Here is a 25670-nt window from a genome sequence, read left to right as displayed (position 1 = left end):
ATTGCTTTTCCACTCCAAATGCAATAGTTTGCATCTATTTTCCCCAGACTCCCAGTCCATCCCACTCCCTCCCCTCCCCCGCCCCGTTGGCAATCACAAGTCTGTTCTCCAAGTCCATGAGTTTCTTTTCTGTGGAAAGGTTCATTTGTGCCATATATTAGATTCCATATATAAGTGATATCCTATGATATTTGTTTTTTCCTTTCTGACTTCACTTAGTCTGGTTCCATCCATGTTGCCACAAATGACATTATTTTGTTCTTTTTTATGGCTGGGTAAACTGAAATCTTATAAGTAACCAAGTAGTTGTCCCATCACAGAGGGAGTTGGCACCAGTAAAACACATATTCCTTCTCCTTCTCTGTATTCTCTGAGTATTTTAAAATGCTGTATAGTTATGGTCTCCCCATTGTGGCTCAGTGGGTTAAGAACCCAATGTAGTGTCGCACCACGGGGACATGGGTTTGATCCCTGGCCTCACTCAGCAGATTAAGGATCTGGCATTGCTGCAAGCCATGGTGTAGTAGCAGATGCAGCTCTGATCTAGTGTTGTTGTGGCTGTGGCGTAGGCCAGCAGCTGTAGCTCCGATTTGACCCCTAGCCTGGGAACTTCCATATGCCACAGGTGCAGCTGTAAAAAGAAAAAGAAAATGCTATGTACTTATGGCAGAAGGCCTAAATGACTGCATGATTTAGAGACAGAAAGAGCAAAACAGAAAGGTAACAATTCAAGATACATAGGGAGGGAGAGAGGAGGGAGAAAGAAACTAAGTGGAGGGCAGATGGGAAAGCAAACTGTAGAGTGCAAAGATGGGCTCATAGTAAATGCATTTTATGTCCCAGGGTGCCTTTGGGGGAAGTGCCTGGATTTTACACACAGGTGATCTCTGGCTTTCTCTCCACCCCTCTTGCTTCCTTCTTTGATGCAGTCCTTGTAGGTTGGGAAAAGCATGATTTGTCAGCAGACATATAGGGCTGTGGATGCTGTAAGTGGCCCCACTGATAGCTGGAGTGCCTCCCCCATCCCCTTCTCCTGAAATCCAGAGCAGGGGCTTAAGGTGCCCCTGCCTGCAGTGGGAGCCAGAAAATATTCTGGCGCACTGGATCCGGAAGGCTCTTGTCCTTGGGTTGCACGTCCCCTGTGTGCTGGGGGCTGGGGCTCAAAACGCAGAAGCAGCTAATAAAGTGAGAGCTTTCTGCCGCCACCTTGTCCCGGGGTCAGCCTTCGACGGTGTGGAGGTCAGGGGCCTATTGTGGCTGCCCCCAGGCCCTGCTCCAACCTCTGCTCTCATCCCCTCTCTTCTCAGTGCTCAGTGACCTGTGGAAAGGGCTACAGACAAAGGCTTGTCTCCTGTAGTGAGATTTATACCGGCAAGGAGAATTACGAGTACAGCTACCAAACCACCATCAACTGCCCGGGCACGCAGCCGCCCAGCGTCCAGCCCTGCTACCTGCGGGAGTGCCCGGTCTCAGCCTCCTGGAGAGTCGGCAACTGGGGGAGTGTAAGTAGATGGCTGAGTCATCAATTCCGAAAGCTCTGGAATCTCAAACCCCGTCTTAACCACATCTTGCCCAAGCTGTCCTTGTAACTGCCTCCCAGGACAGCCTTGGGTGAGAAACAGGAGTTAGCATCTTGAAATGTGCTGATGGGGAAAGGAGGTTTCCCCGCTTGTTGGGCTGCATGGCCTGGTGCTTGATGGGGGGTGGAGGGCAGGGGCGCAGAGGGTCCCTGAAGCCAGAAGCCTCCTGGGATTCCCGGTTCTGAGGCTTCCCAGTTGAACGAACTTGGGACAGCGTGCCTAATATTCACGTCTCCATTTCCTCCCCTGCAGGATGGGTGGTTGCGAAGATGAAATGGGTTCATGCATCAAAAGCACTTGGGTTGTAATGGCACATTTCTTGGTTACATATATTGGACCATAATTTAAAATGAAAAAGCACTAGGAGTTCCCATCATGGCTCAGTGGTTACACACCCAACTAGTATCCGTGAGGTTGCAGGTTTGATCCCTGGCCCTGCTTAGTGGGTTAAGGATCCAGCGATGCCTGAGCCATGGTGTAGGTTATAAATGTGGCTGAAGTCTGGTGTTGCTGTGGCTGTGGTGTAGGCCAGCAGCTACAGCTCCCATTGGACCACTAGCCGGGGAACTTCCATATGCCATACGTGTGGCCATAAAAAGAAAAGAAAAAAAAAATAGAATAATGCTACTGCTATCCCACAGGATTATGTGAGGCTTAGATGAGAAAATTATATACATATAAACTTATATAGTATATATATATGATATATATTTATCATATGCATGAATACATATGTACATATACATATGTGTAAAACTCAGCACAGAACGTAGCCTGTAGTGAGTGCTCTGTATGTGTCAGATATTTGTTTTCAGCAGCATGGGGTCCTGTGCAAGCCCCCAGGCTCTGAGCTCCACCACAAGAAGCCCATGGTTCCGGATTCCATAGCCACATCACTGATCCTGCCCTGCCTTACAGTGCTCTGTGTCTTGTGGCGTCGGAGTGATGCACAGATCCGTGCAGTGTCTAACCAATGAAGACCAGCCCAGCCACTTATGCCCTGCTGATCTGAAGCCAGAAGAAAGAAAAACCTGCCAGAATATCTATAACTGTAAGTTGGCCAACCAAAGCCACCTTTCTGGAGCTTGAAGAACAGGTTTCATGGTTGATGTGTCTGCCTGCCCTTTTCAGAAATATAGAATTAATTTTGGGGAAACTGGCCCCCTTACTGACAATGGTGAGGGTGAACAGTGTAACTCATCAGGTTGAGCCTCTGGACACCCTGGAGGATCACAGCCCATTTTCACGGCTTGTGTTTTGCAGGCGAGTTGCCCCAGAACTGCAAGGAAGTCAAAAGGCTGAAAGGTGCTGGTGAAGATGGGGAGTATTTCCTGATTGTCATGGGAAAGCTCCTGAAGGTGAGCATCACAGCTCAGTCATTATTTCCAGACTGGTCTCAGAGCCAGCAGCCCTGGCTCTCCTGATCCCCTCTCCCATCCGCCCTTTTGCAGGATGTTTCTGATCTGTCTTTCAGGTGTTCTGTGCTGGAATGCACTCTGACCACCCCAAGGAGTACATGACACTGGTTCACGGCGACTCTGAGAATTTCTCTGAGGTTTATGGGCACAGGTAGGAATGCTAGGGCTCAGAAGAGCCTGCAGGCTGGGAGATCCCAGGAGACGCCTCACCCTCCTCACTGGAACATTCTCTCCAAAACATAGGTTGCACAACCCAACCGAATGTCCCTACAACGGAAGCCGGCGTGATGACTGTCAGTGTCGGAAGGACTACACGGCTGCTGGGTTTTCCAGCTTCCAGAAGATCAGAATAGACCTGACCACCATGCAGATCATAAGTAAGTTCTGCAGGATGCCCTGGGGCACATGTTCATCTGTCTGTCCGTAAGGCAGTGATACATCCTGCTCAGGGGCTAGCCCGAGGCACAGGGCATGCGAAGAGGACCTTGGGATGCAGCAATGACAGGTCATCACTGAGGGTGGGTTTGGATCACAGCTGTTCCCCTCAACACTTACCCCAATGCCTGGAAAGTGCCCAGCACAGGGCGGTGCTCCATCAGAGTTGTGACAAATGAATGAATGGAGGCCATAGAGACACATTAACGGGGTGCCATTGCTGGGTGGGGGGGAGAGCCAGGGCCTCATCCCCTAAAACCTGACATTGAAATTGAGACCTTAAGGCCAAGTGGAAGTGAGCCTCAGGTATCAAGGTGGGCAAAGCAAGAGTGGTAGCAGAAGTTTTTAAGGGAGAAGAGATTATCAGGTCCAAACCCCAAAGCTATTCATGTAGCTACATTCACCCCACCCTGGGCTCCCACCAGCCCAGTGTGTACATGTACACACACACACATGCATGCGTGTGCATAAAACTAATTTTCTCTGTAGATTTACAGAAGAAAAATGGAGGACAGAATTACCTTTTTTTAAACTGGCCTGCGTGTGGGCTGATTTCATACTCTGGCCAACACTGCATTTTTGTTAGGGCCATTAATCATAGGAATGGTTAAAGACAGCTCAAATATCCAAACACCTTCCCTTGAAGAGAGGAAAAACAGAAATAATGAATAATTAATTTTTCTTCATTAGCATGGTTCCCATAATATTACATTGCTTTCCTCTGGAGGGAGATTAAACTTGATTTGTACCAAGATATTTGTAATTGCCTTCAGCTAGACTGATGAGGGCTAAGGACAGAGTCTGTAGTTTCTCTGCTTAGAGAACACCCCATGCTAAGACTCAGGGCTTCTGTGTATGGAAGCAGACAAGGGCTTCTTGCCTTTCAAGACAGGGCACTCAAGTTTCCTTCCCACCAAACTACAAAAAGATGAAGGCCTTCTCTTGCTATTCCCAAAAAACAAAGCAGAGAAGTTTACAAAGCTGCCTCTGGTCCCAATTCCACCAGATTTTACAGGATTTTCTTTTGTGTGTGTGTGTGTGCGTGATTCACAATTTTATTTATTTTTTTATAATTTTTTATTTTTTCCATTATAGCTGATTTACAGTGTTCTGTTAGTTTTCTACTGCATAGCAAGGTGACCCAGTCACACATACATGTATACATTCTTTTTTCTCACATTGTCATGCTCCATCACAAGTGACCAGATAAAGTTCCCAGTGCTATACAGCAGAATTTCATTGCTTATCCATTCTGAAGGCAATAGTTCGCATCTATTAACCCCAGATTCCCAGTCCATCCCACTCCATCCCCCTCCCCCTTGGCAACCACAAGTCTGTTCTCCATGTCCATGAGTTTCTTTTCTGTGGAAAGTTTCATTTGTGTTGTATATTAGATTCCATATATAAGTGATATCATTTGGTATTTGTTTTTCTCTTTCTGACTTACTTCACTTAGTATGAGAGTCTCTAGTTCCATCCATGTTGGTGCAAATGGCATTATTTTGTTCTTTTTTATGGCTGAGTAGTATTCTATTGTGTATATATACCACATCTTCTTAATCGAATCATCTGTTGTTTCCATGTCTTGGCTATTGTGAATAGTGCTGCAGTGAACATGCGGGTGCATGTGTCTTTTTCAAGGAAACTTTTGTCTGGATATATGCCCAATAGTGGGATAGATTTTGCAGGATTTTCAACCTCTTTCTCCTGACCACCTTCACCCCTGGTCAAGCAGCTCTCAGAAGCAGCAAGAGGGCTAAACGCATGAGCATTTTTATCTTTTTATTTTTTTTAAACTACAAGTTAGCCTCAAACTTGAGACTCTGCCATTAATACTTCCAAGATGTGGGTTCTGATTGCTCTGCATTGTGGCAAGAATAGTAGTGCCTGGGCCGAGGGTGGACGGAGGAGACTCGCCTCGGGGAATAACTGCTGAGGAGCTGGAAATGCTTTACTGCTTTATTTCTCCCGTCCTGCAGCCTTGAGGCCACTGTCTATAGGAGATTCATAGTCATCCAATTACACTACAGGTGATTCACATATTTATTTAGATAGGAATCTATTCCAAAACATCTTAAACCCCCTTTGGGGCTTCCATCCTGGGAAAGACAGTGCAGGTAAAAGCCAGGAGAGGAAGTGCCAGGAACCACAGATGTCATGGGGGTGGCGAGAGCAAGCGTACACCTGCCTCCTCTGTTTGCTCACTAAGCAGACTTTGGGTTTTTTTTTTTTTTCCCTTTCATCCCCACTTATTTATCTAACTCTTCTTCTTTTCTTCTGTCCCCTTGTTCATATCCTGCCCCCTGCCCTCTATCTTTCTCCCACTCTCACCCTTCTGCTCCCTTTAACCCTTTCTCCAAAACCCCACAGCCACCGACTTACAGTTTGCCCGAACAAGCGAAGGACATCCTGTACCTTTTGCCACCGCTGGGGACTGCTACAGCGCTGCCAAGTGCCCACAGGTAGGTGCTGAGAGTCCTCCCCACCCCCCCCCCACCAGGGATCCACATACCACCCTGTCCCCCACCACTCCTTCAGCAGCATCTGTTTCTGCAGATGTCATTAGGACAGCTGCTCTAGAAGGCAGTTTGACCACCTGCATCAGGAGCTTCACAAATGCTCACAGCCTATAACTGAGTCACTCCACCCCTATCAGTGTTTCTTGAGGAAATGATCATAGCTGCGTGCCCAACTTCTGTGTTCAGCAAAATGCATCTGAGATCATGGTAACAATTTTGAAACAAATTAAATATCAGATGGCAAGGGTTTGGTTAGACAAATTAGGATGTTAACATAAAATGAATGTCATGTGCTGGTAAATGTTTAATGACCTGTGCTCCAGAGAAATAGGGGGGAAAAGCAGTGCTGTGTGGCATTTGCCCATTTCTGTGGTGTAAATTTTCTCCCCAACTGATTTCAAGCCATCAGTATGCTGTCATGAAATGGAGAGTTGGGAGAAAGTTACATACTTGTCTCTCAAAAGCCAGTACGAGCGGGTTTCAACACCCCAAGATCAGCCATTAAAAAATTCTGAATATTACATGAAACCGAAAAACTGTCCCTCCTGCTTCATCTGTGTACATGTGCAGCGTTCAGACCAGGAAGTTATCTCCTGAGATCCCTCTGTAGCAGAGCAGCTGAATGGCAGTTGCCCACATTTTTGCCTCCTCCAAGGTATGGCAAGTTTTGACTTGCCTTTTGGAATGTGTTGTGATAATCGTCCTGGGTTCCTTTTGCAAAGCAGGTATCAGTCTTTGCCAGAAGCTCCTGTAAGAAGACAGGATAGACAGTGAATTAGGTGATTCTGAACAGGTGAAGGCGGCCCCTGTTATTTACCTGCTTTACCTGCGGTCTTCACAGAAAAGCCCTTCAAACTCTGGGTGAGGAATTTTCCCCTTTGCTGGTCCCACATTCTAGGAATTGGGACTGGGTGCTGCTCAGGATCCCAGGCACTGTCTCCCCAGGATGCCTTTCCACACAACCACAGAGACCATCTGAAGACAAACACATCTGAATTTTCTTTTAACGACGTTGTTTTCTCAGCCCCAAGCTTTAGAAAGTATTGCTAAACAGTTTAGAGAAGTGTAAAGGAAGCTTTCCAGGGAGAAAGAAAATAAACAAAGGACAGAATGTTAAAAAGGGCCTTTTCTCCATTACCCAGGAATTGAAAACTTTTGAAGTGCGGTTTCTTTAGAGCAGTGGAGGACTTCAAACACCCTATTCGTATGGGTTGCATTTAACAGCTTATAGATTGGTTGGTCCTGCCTTTTTCAAAGGTCTCAGGGATTTTCTGGTTTTGATATGTGCATCTTTATGGAGAAACCTAAGGAAATGAGAGGTAATTTAAATTCAGTATTTTGATAATTCAGAACAAATGAACTGATTGATTTCTAAATCCCGACACTACAACTGCTGCTACAGGAGAAAACCAAAGCCAGCAAAAGGCTCATCTGTATTTTTTTTCCAGCCCATTCTTCAAACCCTATTGGATACTTTAAGAATTCAATTCCTTAGAAGGTTATTGAGCACCATCTATATTGATGAAAGACCCAAGGTTTTCAAATCACTTGTCCAGGAAAAAAATCTGCAGAAAGCATGAGTATGCGAATTCCTCTCGAGTTCTGGCTTGTCCTTTGATTCATGACTACAGGGAAGTCAAAGCAAAGGGACCTTCTGACAGACTGCTGCTTCTTGCTCCTCAGCCATTGCTGTTGCTTTGATAAGGGTGGGTTTCCCCAAGAGCCCTCTATTCCAGATACAGCCAGAGTATTTTCTTATCCCGATCGCAGTAGATATGGCATTATTATTATTGTTGATGCTGGTGCTAATAGCATTAATTGTCTACTATGCTTGAAGCACTGTGCTTAGCATTCCTAAATCACTGGCGTTTCATCATCCACCACCTCCTACAGCATGCCCCTTCCTACCAATGAGGAAACTGAGGTGTAGAGAGGTTGGGTGACTTACCCAAACCTACACCGGTGCTCAATAGAGGCCAGATTTGATCCCAAGTATGGGTGAGTCCAAACCCATGATGGCAGACGGTCTGGCTAATCTCACTTCCAGACACACCTTCAGCAGCATTCACCCTTGTCAAACAGAAAGCAAAACCTCTCTTTGTCGGAGGTCTGTCTTTCACTAACCCTTCTGGATTACCTACTGTATGCATGTGTTAATTACTCTTTTAAATCAGCAGCCAGTGATAGGCTGAAACTCTCTTGCTTTTTAGACCCAGAAGATAAGACCTTTTTTTTTTTTTGGCAGGGTGGTTGGGGAGAGCAAGATATCCCAGACTAGAGCTAGAAAGGACAGTGGGTCTTGACTCTGATGACACTCAACTTTCAGAGAGCTCTTTATCAACTAGGACGCTGGCTGAACATGCAAAGCCCTAAACCTGAACAGGCAGAAAGACAATAGAGACAATAGCATCTGCTCCAAAAGAGCAAATCTAGCTAGCACGCAGTCAGCTGGGCTACGTACTCAGACACTGGACACCTAGGTCAGCTGGTGGCATCCTCAGGCTAGAAGCCTGGCCTTCTAAGACCTTTGATATACCTTTGACGTCAGCAGATCAAGGTTGCCTTCTTCAATGCAGGTGGGACAAGCAGTCCTAGAGGGAAACCATATAGGGAGGGAGAGAAGAGAGCGTGGTCTGGGCATGTTGAACGCAGAAACCAGAGTCTCAGGAGGCTGAGCAAGGGAGCCTCCGGTGTAGCCACAATCACCTGGGTATTAAAACTGCTCAGCCTTAATAATTACTAACATTTGCATAGTACTGTCACAAATAAGTTTGAAATATGTGTGTGTATGTATTTGGGTGCCCCCTGGCATATGGAGTTCCCAGGCCAGGATCAGATCTGAGCCACTGCAGTCACAACCCAAGCTGCAACTGCAGCAATGCTGGATCTTTAACCCACTGTGCACCTCCAGGGATCAAACCTGCATCCCAGTACTCCCAGGATGCCACTGATCCCATTGCGCCACAGGGGGAACTCACAAATATATTTTTTAAATATCACCTACCCTCTGCCAGGTAATGTGTTAGGTGCCTTATACCTTCTGTCTAATTGCCTCCTATTCATGGGTTAGGTTTTATTAATCCATCTTACAGATGGACTGAGGAAAGGTAAGCCACTAGCCTGAGGTCACGCAAAAGGTAGAAGAGTCAGGATTCTAGGATAAATCCATCCCCCAGACCTCAGCATTCCTGGGGCTGGATAAGTCTCTGTTGTGGGGACCATGCTGTGCATTGTAGGATATTTGGCAACATCTCTGGTCTCTCTCTACCAGCAGCTAATGGCACACACACATCCACCATCTGTGGTAACGTGACCACCAAAAATATCTCCAGATATTGCCAACTCCCCTGGGAGCAAATTCGACCTCTGATGCGCTCCACTGATTTAGAGCAAATTTAGTCCTCCCATCACCTCTGTGAACAGAAATCCTACTTGTCCCCAGTGTACAGGTGTGGAACTTAAGGGCCCCAAAGAGTTCATAAACTCTGGTTAGCAAGTATTTATGGAACCAACATGGAGAGGAAACCTCCAAGTTATACCTAGTCCTGGAATTTTTTTTTTTTCTTTTTAGGACCACACCTGCAGCATATGGAAGAACCCAGGCTAGGAGCCTAATTGGAGCTGCAGCTACCAGCCTACACCACACCACAGCAAAACTGGATCTGGGCCGTACCTATGACCTACGCCGCAGCTTGTGGCCATGCTTGATCTTTAACCCACGGAGGGAGGCCAGGGATCAAAACTGCATCCTCATGGACAGACACTGTGTTGGGTCGTTAACCTGCTAAGCCACAATGAACTTTCCTGGAAGTCTTAATTGAAGAGCTTGGACATAATATTTAGGAAGACTCTATCAAGTGTCTAGACATGTTAAAAACTATAACTGATAAAAATAAATAAATATCAAGCCCTTCCTCTCAAGGAGCTTACTGTTGTATTGGAGAAAAAAGTAACACAAAACAGTTGTGTGTGTGACTTTATCAGGGCTTATATCAGTATTTTTTTTTTTTTTTTTTTGCCACATCCACAGCATGCGGAAGTTTCCAGGCCAGATATGAACACACAGCAGCAACCTGAGCCATGGCAGTGACAATGCCAGATCCTTAACCCACTGCACCACAAGGGAACTCCCAGTATCAGTATTTCTGAATATCTACAAGGTACCAGCCATAATTTAGTCCTCTCTACACTTTTCTGAAGGAGGTGCTTCCACTTTACAGGTAGAGAAACCAACGTTCTTACAAGGTTAAAAAAAAAAAAAAAAAAGCTGAATTTACACTTAGGTCTGATTGAGTATGAGTCTCCGCCTCGCTGCTCTCCTTGACTTATTAAAGACCACTTTGACAAAGAACTCGATCATAAAGCTCAGAGAGGAAGCATTCACTCACTGTGAGCACGTTCATCCAGAAAGTACACTTTTACCTCTGAAACTTTCTTGGAGTAGGAAACCTCAAGTATTTTTTTAGATGACTTTGCGGAGTCATTTTTGAAAGAGAGAAAGAAACGGAGACAGATGGCCAGATGGCGAAAGCAAGAGAGACTCGCCGTTGCACAGACTCCTTGGAAAGAAAAAGGGAAACACCCGAGGCCACGTTTGGGAAGGAATCCCGGATCCAGGCTGGGAGGTCCGGGTTCCCCTGGCCCCTGAAGGAAGCGGCGGTGCGGGCCCCGCAGCCTAGAGCAGGTCGCGCGCGCCCTCTGCTGGCAGGTCCCGAGAAAGCGCCTCTCCTTTGAAGTCCCCGCCCCGCTGTGCTTAGGACTCGGCGTGCTCAGCGCCGCGGGGAGCTGAAGCCCAGGAAGCTTTGGCAGCGAGATCTTGTTAGAAAAATTACACTGTGGCATTTTGTTTCTGAAGGAATCTGATAATTGTGAGCAACATCAGGATTGCTGTGTTAGGGACGCAGAATAGCGGTGCTTGAGAGCGAGGACTTTGAAGTCAGGAAAATGTGCGTTGGGCTCTCCCTGTCTCCTGGAAAAAGTGAACCACCTGCGCCGGGCCTTAGTGTTACCGTGTGTACAGAAAACTCCTTTCAAAGAGCTCTGGTGAGAGTGGATGAGATGATGTACATAAAATGTCCCCCCTCCCCATGAATCCTCAGTCATTAGTAGCTATCGTAATTAATTAATATTTTTCTCCACCTTACCTTTGATGATAGTGTGGCCTTTGCTTGGGATGTCATGTGGACTAAAAATCTTTCTCATTGGCGGTTTATTCCAGGGTCGTTTCAGCATCAACCTTTATGGAACTGGCCTGTCTCTAGCTGAATCTGCCAGATGGATCTCTCAAGGGAATTATGCTGTCTCTGACATCAAGAAGTCCCCGGTAAGGTTACCAATGGGTTGGAGGATGGGTTTTGTTTTCTCTTTCTTCCTCTCTCCCTCCCCCTGAGGTAGTGATGCTAAAGGAGCAGGGTGTGCTTTTCCACTTTCTCAAACCATTTTACAAAGTGTCAGGGAGAAAATTGAGGACGGAAATCAAAGTTCAGCATGTACAGGTGACTGGAGCATAGTCTTACTTCCCTTCTGGTGAATTCTTCCCAGTGTGAACATGCGAAGCACTGGTGTGATTAAAAGGATGCCTAGGTAGGAAACAAAAGCAATCAGCAGCCTCAGCAAAGTGTGTGGCTCAGACTACACACTCAGTTAATTAGCCAACATGCCATCCACCTGTGAGAACTTAGGACAATGATGTCTGTTTCAGAAGAACTGAAATACAAATGGGGCTGTGGTCCTTCAATCAGGAGGGTTTCTGGAGAGTTTGAGAAGCACGCACAGGTTCTGCAAGTCTGTTTTTCATGCTCCAGCATCTTGTTGCTTAAGGGTGTGTCCCTGCAGAGCGTCCACCTCAACCAAGAGCTTGTAGACAATGCAGTTTCTGGGGCTTCAGAGCAGGATCTTTGCCAGGACAGCTGGCAAAGTTCTGGTCAATGTGCTGTTTCTCAGCCTGGGCGTGTGTTGGAATCACGTGGGAGAGTTTAGCATGCATGTGCCCAGCCCCTCCCAGATGCACTGATGCAGGGGGAGAAGTTAAATTCCCCAGGTGATGCTAATGTATAAGCCTGGGTGGAAAGCATTGTCCTTCACAGTCTTTTGGGAGGCTCCAAGAATGTGGGGCCAGAGCTTGACCCCTGGGCAAGGAAACTTACCAGGGTGTGGCCTCTGGTCCCAGTCCTGCATTAGCCATGACCTCTGCCCACAGGGTCTCCAGAAATGTGAGTAAGAGGCAGGGGAGAATAAACTAGCAAGTGGGATATTATTCCAAGGTGGGGTTGCCAGACAAAATACAGGTACCTGGTGAAATTTGAATTGCAAATAAATAAGGAAGACTTTTTACTATATACCTGTCTGAAACATTGTATAGGACATATTGTTCTTGAAAAAGTGTGTGTTTTCTGAAATTCACATCTGACTGGGCATCCGATATTTTTATTTGCTAAACCCTATCAAAATTGGGGAGTTCCCGTTTTGTCTCGGTGGTAAGGAACCTGACTGGATCCATGATGACGCGGGTTTGATCCCTGGCCTCGCTCAGTGGTTAAGAATCCGATGTGAGCTGAGGTATAGGTCACAGACACAGCTCAGATCTGGCGATGCTGTGGCTGTGACATAGACCGGCAGCTGCAACTCTGATTCGACCCCTATCCTTGGAACCTCCATATGCTACAGGTGCGGCCCTTAAAAAAAAGCTCAGAATGTAAGTGTAACGTGCTTCCACCCAGGAAGGGAAGGAACATGAGTTGTGACATGCCAGCAAAATCTCCGAGGTTCATGATCCTTTTTTTAGCTTCCAGGGGTAAATCTGTGTCTTGGGGAAAAAACAAACAAAAACACCTCTTTCAAGCTCTCTTTTTTTCTATCTAAGACAATCAGCTCCTTCAAATCTGATTAAATGTCCATATCATTTGCTTATAAATTAGTCATTTTTTCCCTTGTACTGAAAGGAAAAAAAGAGCCAAGAGACAGCACAGTTTGCTTTCGAATGTGAGCTTTACACTCTGCCCTGAAATTAGAATGTTTTGTCCCGCTCCTACAATATATTATGTTTTAGTGTCCGAGAAACAAACACACACGCACAGATTATTTACCCAAAATGTGATCATACATGAAGCCTGATTATGTAGGAAGCCATCTATGTAAATGGTGTAACAAGTTTTAGTTCTGTTAGTCAGTGTCAATATTGCAGATTTTCTCCACAACTTAAAAATACATCCAGGAGCACCACCGTATGGAGACAGTGGTCACTGCACTCTGCCTTAGCTGTTTCTTTCTGCCAGCCTTTGGGGGAAGGTATGCCTGTGCTGGAGGGAATTGCTTTCACAATTACCTGTCAGCATTTTTTTTTTTTTCCTTTCAATTTTGGTATTCCATGCCAGCTCAGAGAGCCTGAGCTCAAAAAAAATTAATCTCCAGGGTCTATCGAGCACTCCTGATGAATCCCCAGGAGCCAGGACTGAGCAATCTCAGTCTCCTAGCAGCAGGGAGAAATGATGCTGTGTACCCCACCTGCTATGCCATCCAGCATCATCCCCCAGGGATGCTCCACGGAAACTAAGCCTCTGCAGCCAAAGACACTTGGAAACCTTATATGTTTTATTTCCCTCTTAAAGAGTCCCAGTGAGCATGTGTGGATTGGAGGTTGGGCTAAAGAGTTCAGGAAGGAAATCTGTGTGGTTTTATTCAGGTCAGCGTGTCCCCCAATCACTGGTTCTCCAACTTGGGCATGTGCATCAGTGCACCTCCAGGACTTGGTCAAACAGCCAGTCTGGGGAGGAGCCCATAATGTCCATTTCCAGCAGTTTCCCAGACGATGCTGATGTCCTGGTCTGGGACCACGTTTTGAGAGCCACTGACCTGAGTTCAACCAACCACAGAGCCTTTTTTCCAAAGTTACACCTTTGAATTTTCCTGGATTGCCAGTGTTCCATGGAACACACTTTGGAAAACTGATGTCCCAGCTCCCATTGTGATTTACCACCATCTGGCTTCCGAGGGGCTGAGGCTGCTCCTAATTTTCTCTCCGAATAGCCCTGCTTTGATTGAGTCCTCACTTTCTCTCACTTTTCTGCTGGGAGTCACTGAGAGAAAAACACAATGAATACCTCCATTTTCCAATGCTTGGCAATAAAATGTTTTCCCCAAGCAAAACTACAGGAAAACTCTAGTCTTTCAGGATAAAACTGAATTGCCAGGACCGCTTGAAGGGTGGGAACACGGTCTTACCAGCAGGAACAAAACTGGGAAAAGTCTGTGTCAGGTTCACTCTTGGTTGCCTGTATGTAATGGGAAGAAATTCTCCTTTTTTTCTTTTTTTTTTTTTTTAAGAATTCTCCTTAAAAGAAAAAAAAAAAACTCATAATAATAATGGTTTGTGTCATTGACATAGCTACTATTTATTGGACATTTTACATGCCTGAGATCCCATTCTTCTGGCTTTCTCAAATTCAAAGTAAAATGCTGAAATCAAAGCCCACAGAGGCTGCAGAGTACAAACCTTAATTAAGTCAGATCGCCTGGCAGGCACTTATTAGCTCTGCCATTTTGAGCAAGTTATGTAACTTCTCAGGAGCCTCCGTTTCTTCATCCGTAAAATGGGGATCATGCTAGTCCTTATCCAGCTGGATTCTTGTGGTACATAAATGACATAAGGAGGTAAAGCTGTCAGCACGTCACAGGGCAGACAGTAGGGGCCCAGTATTTGCAGTTAATGCTGCAGTGTTTTCATAGGCCTGAGGCTTGCTATAAGGTTTCAGAATTGGTCGAGGGGATGAAGGAAGCAGGTTCAGCCTGAGCGGAGGCCAAGCCTAGACCTGGCTGGCACCCACGGCACCCAGTGAATTTTGTCCCCTCTTCTGGGAGTGAGGCACAGAGTGGGGGGAGGGGATGCCCCCGGCCCAGGGATGGACTTGTAGACAAGTGTTTCCACTGTGCCTACCTGGCTCAGGGATACCCAGGTTCCACTCCGCTTCCGTGTGAGGGACAGGCTGCAGAGAGGGTGTGGCCCAGGTGTGAGACTGCAGCAGAAATGTTGGTGTTCTGAGCTCCTCTGCCAGTGATGTTCTGGGCACTCTTCCCCAACGAGTGGACTCAGGGTGTGAAAGGGCCCTCAGCCCCATCTAGAAGTACCCCTTCAAAATGCCCTTTCTCAGAGATGCCATCTGGCCCTTGGTCCAGGAGGTCCTGGAAGGGCCTTCAGAGTGAGGCACAGTGAGGGGAGGCTCACTGAGGCCGGGCTTTGTGCTGTTTTTGTACCTGAGGGATTGGCAGGGTCAGCGGGCAGCCAGGGGCCTATATTACTAAGGCCTGGATGCCTGACCCCAGACCTAATGGTCATTCCTTATTCTGGGGGAAGAGCTGTAAATGGAAGAATTGCTTTGAAATTAAAAATTAATGAAAGTGACATTGCCATAGAGGAGAATGACTCAGTTCATATGTTGAATCTTTTAGTTCATTTCCAACCAGTGGAGTTAAGGTAACATGAGATCAATATGAGTGTGTGTATGTGTGTGTGTGTATGTGTAGTAAGCACAGAATCAATTCTCATTTATCTATCACAGGCTGCCTCCTAACCCACAAGTCATTTATGAAAATCCAGTTATCCACCAAGTGTAAAAATCATACTGCACACGAGTGAAACTACCATTTATATGTGTGTACATTTTATTCTATAAATCCCATTGAAGTTAGACATTTATACATAATGTATGTATATATTTACATATACTTATGCACACATAGATATATATATTTATATACATACATGTAAGTGTGCTTAGGACTGTATTTTGAAAAAAACCAAAAACCGTGTTTTATGGGCAATTTAACTCCCAGCACACTCCAAAGAAATGCAAATAAGCACACTTCCATCAGAGATGTGCTGGCTGTCCTCAATTCCATGAGTCAACCTCTTCTGGTCGTATCAGTTGTGAAAAGCAGAGAAATAAGTGACAAGTACGAACTATAAACTATTCTTAATGGAACAGAGAGTCATTCATTTTAAATACATGCAGTGGCTCAAACTCTGCTCACAAAATATTTATTGAAAAGAGATTTTTAGAGGACATGGCTTTAATGAAGAAATAAAAATGATTTACAATTAGGTTTTCATTGTCTGTGAGGGGGTGCCTCAAAAATGCTGGAAAACATCCCTTTTTCTTTTCAATAGGTACTGTTTCCCTGACAGCCATGTTTATGCTATTCATTTTCTCAGTATGTATTTTTATTATATAGTAGAAATAAGCTAGCATAGCCTTTACCTAAATCAAATTAATGGAGTCCTTAAAAATAACATGAACATTGCAAAGCTGATATCAGCAATTTTATAATTGCCAGCCTCATCTCCATGAGATTAGGCTGTGATGGGAGATCCACACATAAAAATACCTTTATGACAAAAATATCTATTATTTTTTGGAGTTCCCATCATGGCGCAGCAGAAACGAATCTGACTAGGAGCCATGAGGTTGTGGGTTTGATCCCTGGCCTTGCTCAGTGAGCTGTGCTGTAGGTTGCAGATGCGCCTCAGATCTGGCATTGCTGGGGCTGTGGTATAGGCTGGCAGCAACAGCTCTGATTAGACCTAGCCTGGGAAGCTCCATATGCTGTAGGTGTGGCCCTAAAAAGACAAAAAAAAAATCTATTATTTACTGAGTAGTACATTAGGCCAACTAAGCTAAGCTCTTTTTAATGCATTCTTTCATTTGTAGCACACCCATAAGGGAGACTAGTATTATCCCCATTTTACAGATGCACCAGAAAATTGAAGTTTAAAGAGGTTTGTTTTTTTTTTTTTTAAGATTTAATACAAACTCAAGTCAATCCAGTCTCTGCTGCTGTGTCAGGAAGAGTTTGGCTAAAATATAAGCTTTAATAAGACAGAAGGTATCTACTGTGTCAGCATCCTTAAGGCCACCAGACCTATACTTCAGCCTAGGGTGAATGTTCTTGGCTAGAAGATCATTTGGTCTGGCATCTTGCCTAGTTGGTGGTGTCCAACTAACTCCAGAACTATCATGGACCCTTAAAACCAGGACCAAGTAGGGTGATGGAAATCAGAGTCCCACCTTAATCTCACTCATAATCAAAAACATGCAAATTTTTTAAAAGAGTGAATTTTTTTTTAATTGGCAAGTTTTTTCTTTTTTCCTTTTATGTTTTAAAACGAGATTATCCATTGTTTTCGAGAGTCTTCCATAGTTTGGCTATATGAACCAATTATAGCCCAAAGATAACCTGAAATGCAGGCACAAGTATGCTTCAAAAAGCATGGAGGAGAAGGAAAATGTAAAACATCTTAGATGCTGAACACCGTGCAGGAATCGGGGTGGGTGTGGCTTATATGACACGGTGATTTGCAAAACGGGATGTGATGCCGCTGATAAACATGGAGTTTTTCATAACACAGGGAAGCATGAAGGGGACTGATAAGCAGGGCCGTCTGAATTGGAGTTCACACAGAAGAGTGTACTTGAACTTCAGGCTTTTTCTTCCGCCCTCCCTTCCTTCCTTCCTTTCAACAAATGTGTATTTAGACCACTATGAGCCAAATACGGCTACATTCTAGAGACCCTCAGATTTTAACAAGGCACTGGCCTTGCCATCTTGGGGCTTACATTCCAAGGAGGGGGAGAGAGAGACATGAAGAGAGAATTTCCCCATTTTAACAGGATGCTCTGCAGCAGGTAACTGCATCAAAAAGGTTTCTCAGTCTGAGTTCCTAAGAATTTGCCAGACAAAAGATGGCTGGTCCAGTGCCCACAGAGAGGGAGAGGGAAAAGAGTTCCAGTTAGAGAAGTGGCACGTGCAAAGGCCCTGTGTTATAAGAGGCGTGTAAGAAGAGCAATGCAATGAAATGCAGAGGAGGAGGTGGAGGGAGGGTAGAGGGAAAAAATGGAGCAGGATGAATCCTGGACAGCCACACAAGGCCGGAGACCAAGGTTCAGCAAACTCTGTAAAGGACCAGATAAAAAATATTGTAGACATTGCCAGCCAAGAGGTAAATATCATCAATATTACATATGTACTTATATGACAAGAGCAAAAACAAATTTACACAAACCTTTTAGTGATAAATCAAAACATAGTAATATTTGAGTATCAAGTTTTGCTATACAGATCTACCCAGGAAAAGTGTGGAATAGTGAGAGAAGATAACATTTTGCTTTATTAGTGTTCTCTGTTATCAGAACTGATTACAAATATGTATCTGTTAATGCCAATCTGAAAGGAGATATTTTTGTACTTCAGCTTTGTAAATGTCTCTTTGCAGGGATAGATATTGCCAAACACTAATATCATCTACAACGACATCATTTTAATTGGGCATATTCATGCCTTCACAGGCATTTGTGGAATTCTACTAGATTTTTCACTTGATATTTGCCTTTCAGCATGCCATTACATTACAGATTAATCACTTGTAATTGAAGGTGAGATGGAAGGTCCTCAATTAACTCATTAGATGGGTTTTGAAATATGACAATTTCCTTTGCATGGACATCAAAGTCCAGAAATGCTGCTGGAACTGGGGTTTGTGCTCAGGAAATATATGCACTGTAAATGTATGTGGAATGGCAGCAGAGAGCCTTGCTCTAACATTTGATAGGATGAGAAGTGTACAATGTGCCTTAACTTGATTTATGATTCGAAGAATGTTGCTATTGAAATGACTTTACCACAGTGTAAGTTTTGGCCTATACATGCAATTTTTGCCTTGTAATTTTAGCTTCAGTTCATTAAGAAACATTATCAACTCAGTAGCAAAAGATAATGCCCAAAGCCATTAATGCTCAATGACAGTGATTGAGAATGGCTCTTCTTGTTCAGAAAGATTTTAATCCTGGCCCTGGGCTCAAAATCACTGTAAAAATTCTTCACTGCTTAGTTATCAAACCCCTTTATGTTAGAGTAAGTCAGGGCATTCAGCTTCTCGTCCTGACCCCAGATTTCCTGATGATGGTTAAGTGGATGAGAGAAAAAGCAGGTCATCACTGATGCCGCCAACTCAGTAACACTGGGTAGGTTCGTATGTTTTCTGCAATGACTAATCACAGGCTTTCAACATCTTACATTTTCACAAGTTTTGTAAATGAGTCCAACTAATGCCTTTCCTCCTCTGCACATATTTCTTACCAGCACTAGTTCCTAACCTGCTAAGCCACAGTGGGAACTCTTGCTTTGCTTTTTAACTGACAGTTGAGGTCACTCCCAATGTCAAGAATAGGGTTTATATCTTTAAATGGGTGAAAAGAAGCAAACAAGGAGATTATTTCTTGACATGTGGAAATGATATAAAATCCAGATTTCCAGAGTTCCTGTTGGGGCTCAGTGGGAACGAAACCAACTAGTAACCACGGGGATTCGGGTTTGATCCTTGGCTCCGCTCAGTGGGTTGAGGCTCTGGCATTGCCATGAGCTGTGATATAGATTGCAGACGTGGCTTGGATCTGGCATTGATGTGGCTTGGTGTAGGCTGTCCGCTCCAACTCCAGTTTGACCCCTGGCCTAGGAATTTCCATATGCCATGGGTGTGGCTCTACTAAAAAAAAAAAAAAAAATCCAGATTTCAGGGTCCATAAATCAGGTTTTCCTGGAACACAGACCTGTCCCTCCATTCGCCTCCTGACTGTGGCTGCTCTTATGTGACAACAGCAGGGGTGAGGAGTCACACTGGCTCTTATAGCCTCACACTGCCTCTTATGGCCTCACACTGCCACTCCACACACTACAAGTCACAGCAGCACAGTTTAACTTGACAGTGTTTTGAGTGCCATGTGTGTTGCTATATTATAACATTTTCTTTTTTAAAAAAAAAACTACCATTGTATGTCAAAACAAGAAAAATGTAGACTTGACTATTGCACTTTTAAGGATCAAGAGCATGTGGATTATTCTTTTGTCACATTTAGATGGCAAAGCTTGATGTTTATCATGCAGCGACACTACAGCTGTGCTAAAAGAATACCATCTACACCAGCATGACCAAACTCAGCATTTGTCAAAATACTCCTGACTGAGAGGAAAGCAATGGTCAGGAATTTAGAAAATTTAAAACAGACTATCTCAGAGTTCCCGTCATGGTTCAGTGTCAATGAAGCCAGCTGGTGTCCCTGACATGGGTTCGATCCCTGGCCTTACTCAGTGGTTAAGGATCTGGCCTTGTCGTGAACTATGGTGTAGGTCACAGACACGGTGCGGACCCCACATTGCTGTGGCTGTGGTGTAGGCTGGCAGTTGCAGCTCTGATTCTACCCCTAGCCTGGGAACCTCCGTATGTTGCTGGAGCGGCCCTAGAAAAATACAAAAACAAAACAAAACAAAAAAACAAAGCAGGAGTTCCCATTGTAAGTCAGCAGATTAAGGACCGAACAATGTCTCTGTAAGGACATGGGTTTGATCCCTGGCCTTGCTCAATGGGTTAAGGATCTGGCGTTGTGGTGGCTGTGGTGTAGGCCTGTAGCTGCAGCTCTGATTTGACCCCTGGCCCAGGAACTTCAATATGCCCATGGTGTGACCCTAAAAAGAAAAAGGAAAAAAAGCAATTAACTGGAGTGGTTTCCTTTGCTCTTGATGAGTAGCTAGATCTTATTGATACTCTTCAATTGTTGTTTATATGAAGCAACTGTGCCAGGTCTAAGGCACCAAAGACTTAGTCTCCATGTATGATCTCTGTGAAACAGTATAACTGAGCATATTTCAAAGAGGGTGAGCAAACATGGGGGCAGAAAAGCTGAGGTGTATTCGACTACAATGTGGGCCATACAAAACCAGTAGGCAGGCTGGATTGGGCCCACAGCTCACCTTTCAGCCACACCTGCTTTAGACTTTGGTGAGGATGCTGGGTCCCTTTTCTGTTCAGAAGGCCTACCTGCTATGGGAACAGGAAAGCCAGCACAAGCCCCAGAAATAGATCAGCCAAACAGGTGGACTAAGACAATGCATCTCTTTGTAGGATGGTACTCGAGTCATAGGGAAATGCGGTGGTTACTGCGGAAAATGTGCTCCATCCTCTGGCACTGGCCTGGAGGTTCGAGTTTTATAGTTAAGGTAAGTCTGTCTGTCTCTCTCTCTCTCATTTTTTCTGTAGCCTAATGATTCACAAATGTAAGTAGGTCATTTGCCCCCCCAGACAGGTGACTGCTAAGCATCTTGAGCTGACTCAGTGCTGTTCCATCTTTGTCTCTGCTACACATCTGTCCTCATATAACTGAGGCCATCTGTTCTCCACCCTTGGACGTGCCACCCTAGACATCCTGCATCAGATTCCTCTACAGTTCTTAAAAATGCTGCTCCCTGGGCTCCACCTCTGATGGTCCTGCTTTAGTAAGTCTTGGGTGGACCCAGGAACCTGTTTTTAATGCAAGGAATTCTGATGCAGGTGAGTCACAGATCATGCTTTGAGAGATGCACCCAGGAGTGTTGTTGAAAGAGTGGTATTAATGGCATTCATTGCTCCCTGACCATGTGTCAGGCACCATGCTAAGCACTGGTCAGGCTTTATTTCAGTGAATCCTCACAATGAAATTATCATTTGGGGTAGTTATTCTCATTCTACAGATGGTAGCTGAGACCCACAGTTGTTATGGAACTTGCTCAAGGTCATGATGAATTCCCTTGGCAGAACCTAGGAGTGTCCTACCCCAAAGCCAGTGCTCTGAATTCATGTACTCTTCCGCACACTGGTTACTGAAGTGTGATCTGAGGACCACTGTGATCCACTGGTGGGATCCACATCACATGGGAACTTGTCAGAAATGCAGAATCTCAAGCTCATTCTAGACCTACAAAATCAGAATCTGCATTTTAACAAATCTGTGGGAGAGTCTGTGAAAGGTCAACAATTCCTGGTTTAACTACATTATGCCAGCAAGTACGCCCTCTGCTGGGCAGAGGACTGAACCAATCACTCTTTTTGTCCCTTTTCTCATCCCAGTCCCCCCCATCCTACGATTTCCCTCAAGCTTCCAGCAGTCCATTACCCTGTTAGGCTCTTCAAGATGGTGATTGACACTTAGATATCAGTGCCAATGTTTAATTAAATATCCATACTCAAAATCATGATCTTAAATTAGGATTATTTCCACTGCAGGAGGCAACAGGAAAAAAGAAACTTATTGTCTTACATAACTGAGATGTCCAAGCAATGGTCCAGCTTTAGGTATGGCTGGATCCAGAGGCTCAAACAGGGTCATCAGGACTCTTTCTTTCTCCATCCATCAGCAATGCTTGCCTCTTATGTGGCTTCATTCTCAGGCTGATCATCTCTCCCACAAGATGGTTCTTGGCAGTTCTAGGCTTACATCATCCTTACAGCTCATAGCCCCAAGTTAATGCTAACCTCCAGCATCTATTCTGCATAAGAACTCTGCCTCTGATTGTGTCACATGTCCATTTCCAAACCAATCACAACGTCCAAGAGACCGAGATCAGGTACCACCTAGAGTCAGGTGACCAGTAGCTTCATTTGGAAGAGAGATGGTTCTCAAAGGACCATAAGGAGTTTGTTATCAGAAAAGAGATGGGATAAAGTCAGGCAAAGTCAGCAGGTATCCATTAGAGATCCCTGTTTTATATGTAGTGTATGTATTTCATGTCTAGTAAATTTTTGTATGTATTTTATGTATGGTAAGATTTGAGTGAGCACATATAACATTTACATGTTATATATAACAAAGACTAGGAGGAAACACACTAGTATTTGAAGAACATTAGGTGAAGGGAATCAAAGGCTAGTGTTTTTTTATTTTATTCTTTATACACCACTGACGTTTCCATGTTTCTTATAATAAGCATTATTTTTGAAATCTAGAGAGGAGTTCCTTGGTGGCTCAGCAGGTTAAGGATCCATCATCATCACTGCTGTGGCTGAGGTCACTGCTGTGGTGTGGGTTCGATCCCTGGCCTAGGAACTTCCGCATGCCATGGGTATGGCCAAAAAATAAATCAACCAAATAAAATCTATAGAAAATAGTGTTATTTTAAAATTCCATATGTAAAAATTTATGCTTGACCTACTCTTGACTCTATGTCATTGGAGACAGAAGATTTACATTTCCTGGTTGGTTCATTTGTTTTCAGATGCTCTGAAGAGGAAGCCATTATGGGATGGATGAAGGATAGTGATGCAATACCTCCACCTTAAAATTTGTGTGAGTGTGTGTGTGGTGCGTGTGTGTCTGTATGTGTGTGTGGACTTGTATGTCTGTGTGTGTGTGTACATATGCATATATATATATACATATATACACACACATGTATGTGTGTGTATATATGTGTGTGTATATAGATGTGGAATATCCTAATGATGTAAAGTTTAATATTTATGTTTGAAATTATTTATTGTGATGTAATATTTTTGTACGTAAAATGATTCTATTATGACTGCCTTTGGCATTATTTTGTCCCCTGCAGTCAGACCACTGCATTTTACGTACTCTACATTATATGTAGTACTATGACAAGAGTGATCCTTCATTATCACGGTACACTATTGTTTACTTCCTATCTGTAAATGTTTTCTTGTTACTTTTTTAAAATTGTAATTTAAAAAAAAAAAAAAAGGAACAACCTAGCTGCCATCAAGGTGCTACAAGAGTCGTATGAAGATATTTTTGGCATTTCTAGGAAAGTATCATTAGCCAATAAGTAATTTAGTGATGTCACAGATTGTACCAGCTCTTAATTATGTTAAATATCTATTCAGTTTCATGTGATCTCTGGGAAAAAAAAAAAAGATTGCTGCCTTGGTGCTAATATTGTATGTATTTAAGCGATCATCAGACTCAGAAATGTAAACAGTTTAATAAAAGGGAGAAAACAAAGGACAGCTTCCAGTGGACAGAATCACTTGGATAAAATAAGACTGTTTACCCTTTTTTTGAGACATACCTTTCTGGAAAGAGACTTGGACTTGTTTCTTGTTGTTATTGTTACTGATACTTTGCTTCAGTCCATGGTGCGTTGCTCTCTCTCTGGTTAAATGGAGGGTCCCCACAAGCAGTTTCATTACCAAGTGATATTGAGCAAATGAGACCTGCTCAGCGTTTTGACAAGATATTCTCAAATGGTGTCTACTTTAACAATTGTAATACAGAAAGATGCATGGGATGGGGTGCTATTAGCACCCCCAGCATATCTGAAGAAACTAAGGACCAGGCTCTTCATCATCGGGATTGCCTTCTACATGAAAACATTGGCTGGTGACTTGACTTCTATTTAGGCCAGAAGCCTAAAGCTCTGCCAGTGTTGGTGACTGCTGCAGTAATTGGAATTCACAAGAAGAAATGAACTATGGAGTTCAAGATGCCTGAATCTTTCTCAGCTTCTGTGAATCTTTGGACATGCTCTTGGTTACTTCTTTCCAAAACAGAAGTACCAAAGCCCTGGTGTTTCTGCTCTTCTGCCTGGACTGAGGAAAAGTCATTATTCATGTCAGACACTTGGATTTGAGAAACCCTCCCATTTCCGAAAACCAGAGATTCAGAGAAACCTGGCAGTATTCTCCAAACCCAAACTCCAAGGCCCTCCAGGAAGTTATATTCAATGTATGAATAAGTGTTATTCTCCATCATTAATACATTGTGAAAATATACTATGAATAAATACCACAACCACATCCAAACATTTCTGTTTCACATGGTTTTTGGATTCTTGATTCAAGTTGGAATGAGCAAGTCTCTAGTTTATAAGATTGCAAAGTTGGGAAGAAAGGCAGATTTGCTTAATCCCGTTGATTACATTTGCTGTTCTGGAGACAGAGAAGGGACGGGGATGGCCCCCAATTCTGTCTTTTCATGACTTAAATCAGTTGAAGTGGTTCTGCTGAGCATCAGAGATATAAACCTCTTGTCTGTGAGATGGGGAACAAGTAAGCAGACAGAACAGGGGATTTAAGTGGAATTTGGGGGCTTGGTCTCCCCAAGTACAATCACATTAGGGGTGACAATTTCAATGTGCAAATTTGGAGCAGAAATTCACTTCCTCACAGAACCGTAAGAAAGAGACCCCAAAATAAGATGGATGTTTCTTTTTCTCTCCTTTTCTATGCAGAAGTCAGCAGGCAGCTGGGCCTGGTGGGTGACTGTTCTGAATGTCAGCGGAGCATTGGGCTCCTTCTGTTTGGTGGCTGGGCCTTTCTCAAGGTATTGCCCTTATCTGGCTCATCTTCCCTCTGTCAGTGTCTAGCCTGTAGGGAGGAGCCAGTCATTTGAAGGCAATACCTGGAGGTTCAAGGATAACTTTTATTTATAGCTTATTAGGCATTGCTTAGATGCACAGCCTACTCGAATTGCAGAAGGAAATGGACTCTAGATAGCAACCACATTTCCCCCACTAATGCTCAGTGGAGATGGGGTTTCAAGAACTAAAAGGAAGGAGGGAAGAGTGGCCACTGGGCCAATTAGCTGCTTCTGCCACAAGCAGTGAGCAAGAACCACAGAAATCTCTGCCCTTCGGAGTTTACGTGTTAGTGGTGGCAGATGAGAGAGAAAATAAACAAATGAACAAGGAAACTGCTCTGCAGTTCTTTTCCAATAATAGATCTGAGCATATTTTCCATAATGGCCACCCGTGTACAATCATGGCACAGCATGCCATTCCCCAAACACCATGAACTTTCATCCCCCAAAGCTTTCACACATGCTGTTACATGTCTATTATTGCCTTAGCGTGTCAGTTTTTCTTTTGGATTGATACAAAAGTAATAAATAGCAAGCAAAACCTAG

The 25670-nt window shown here is 44.2% G+C and overlaps 1 protein-coding gene across 8 annotated transcripts in view; it reads left to right on the top strand.

Annotated features, from left to right (window-relative positions):
- ADAMTS9 (ADAM metallopeptidase with thrombospondin type 1 motif 9) overlaps positions 1 to 24570 on the top strand; it is a 175486-nt gene extending 150916 nt beyond the window's left edge. For all 8 annotated transcript variants that reach the window (XM_003132298.6, XM_021070781.1, XM_021070780.1 and 5 more), the window contains 9 exons: positions 1308 to 1502; positions 2499 to 2631; positions 2844 to 2938; positions 3055 to 3149; positions 3242 to 3375; positions 5804 to 5895; positions 11171 to 11275; positions 20900 to 20994; positions 23026 to 24570. In XM_003132298.6, coding sequence (XP_003132346.4) covers positions 1308 to 1502; positions 2499 to 2631; positions 2844 to 2938; positions 3055 to 3149; positions 3242 to 3375; positions 5804 to 5895; positions 11171 to 11275; positions 20900 to 20989 — 939 coding nt within the window. In that variant the 3' untranslated portion in view covers positions 20990 to 20994; positions 23026 to 24570. The remainder of the gene's footprint in view (positions 1 to 1307; positions 1503 to 2498; positions 2632 to 2843; positions 2939 to 3054; positions 3150 to 3241; positions 3376 to 5803; positions 5896 to 11170; positions 11276 to 20899; positions 20995 to 23025) is intronic.

The sequence above is a fragment of the Sus scrofa genome, chromosome 13 (assembly GCF_000003025.6).
Source record: "Sus scrofa isolate TJ Tabasco breed Duroc chromosome 13, Sscrofa11.1, whole genome shotgun sequence".
NCBI lineage: Eukaryota > Metazoa > Chordata > Mammalia > Artiodactyla > Suidae > Sus > Sus scrofa.
Note: the sequence above shows the minus strand (reverse complement) of the source record. Positions and strands in the feature narration are given on the sequence as shown.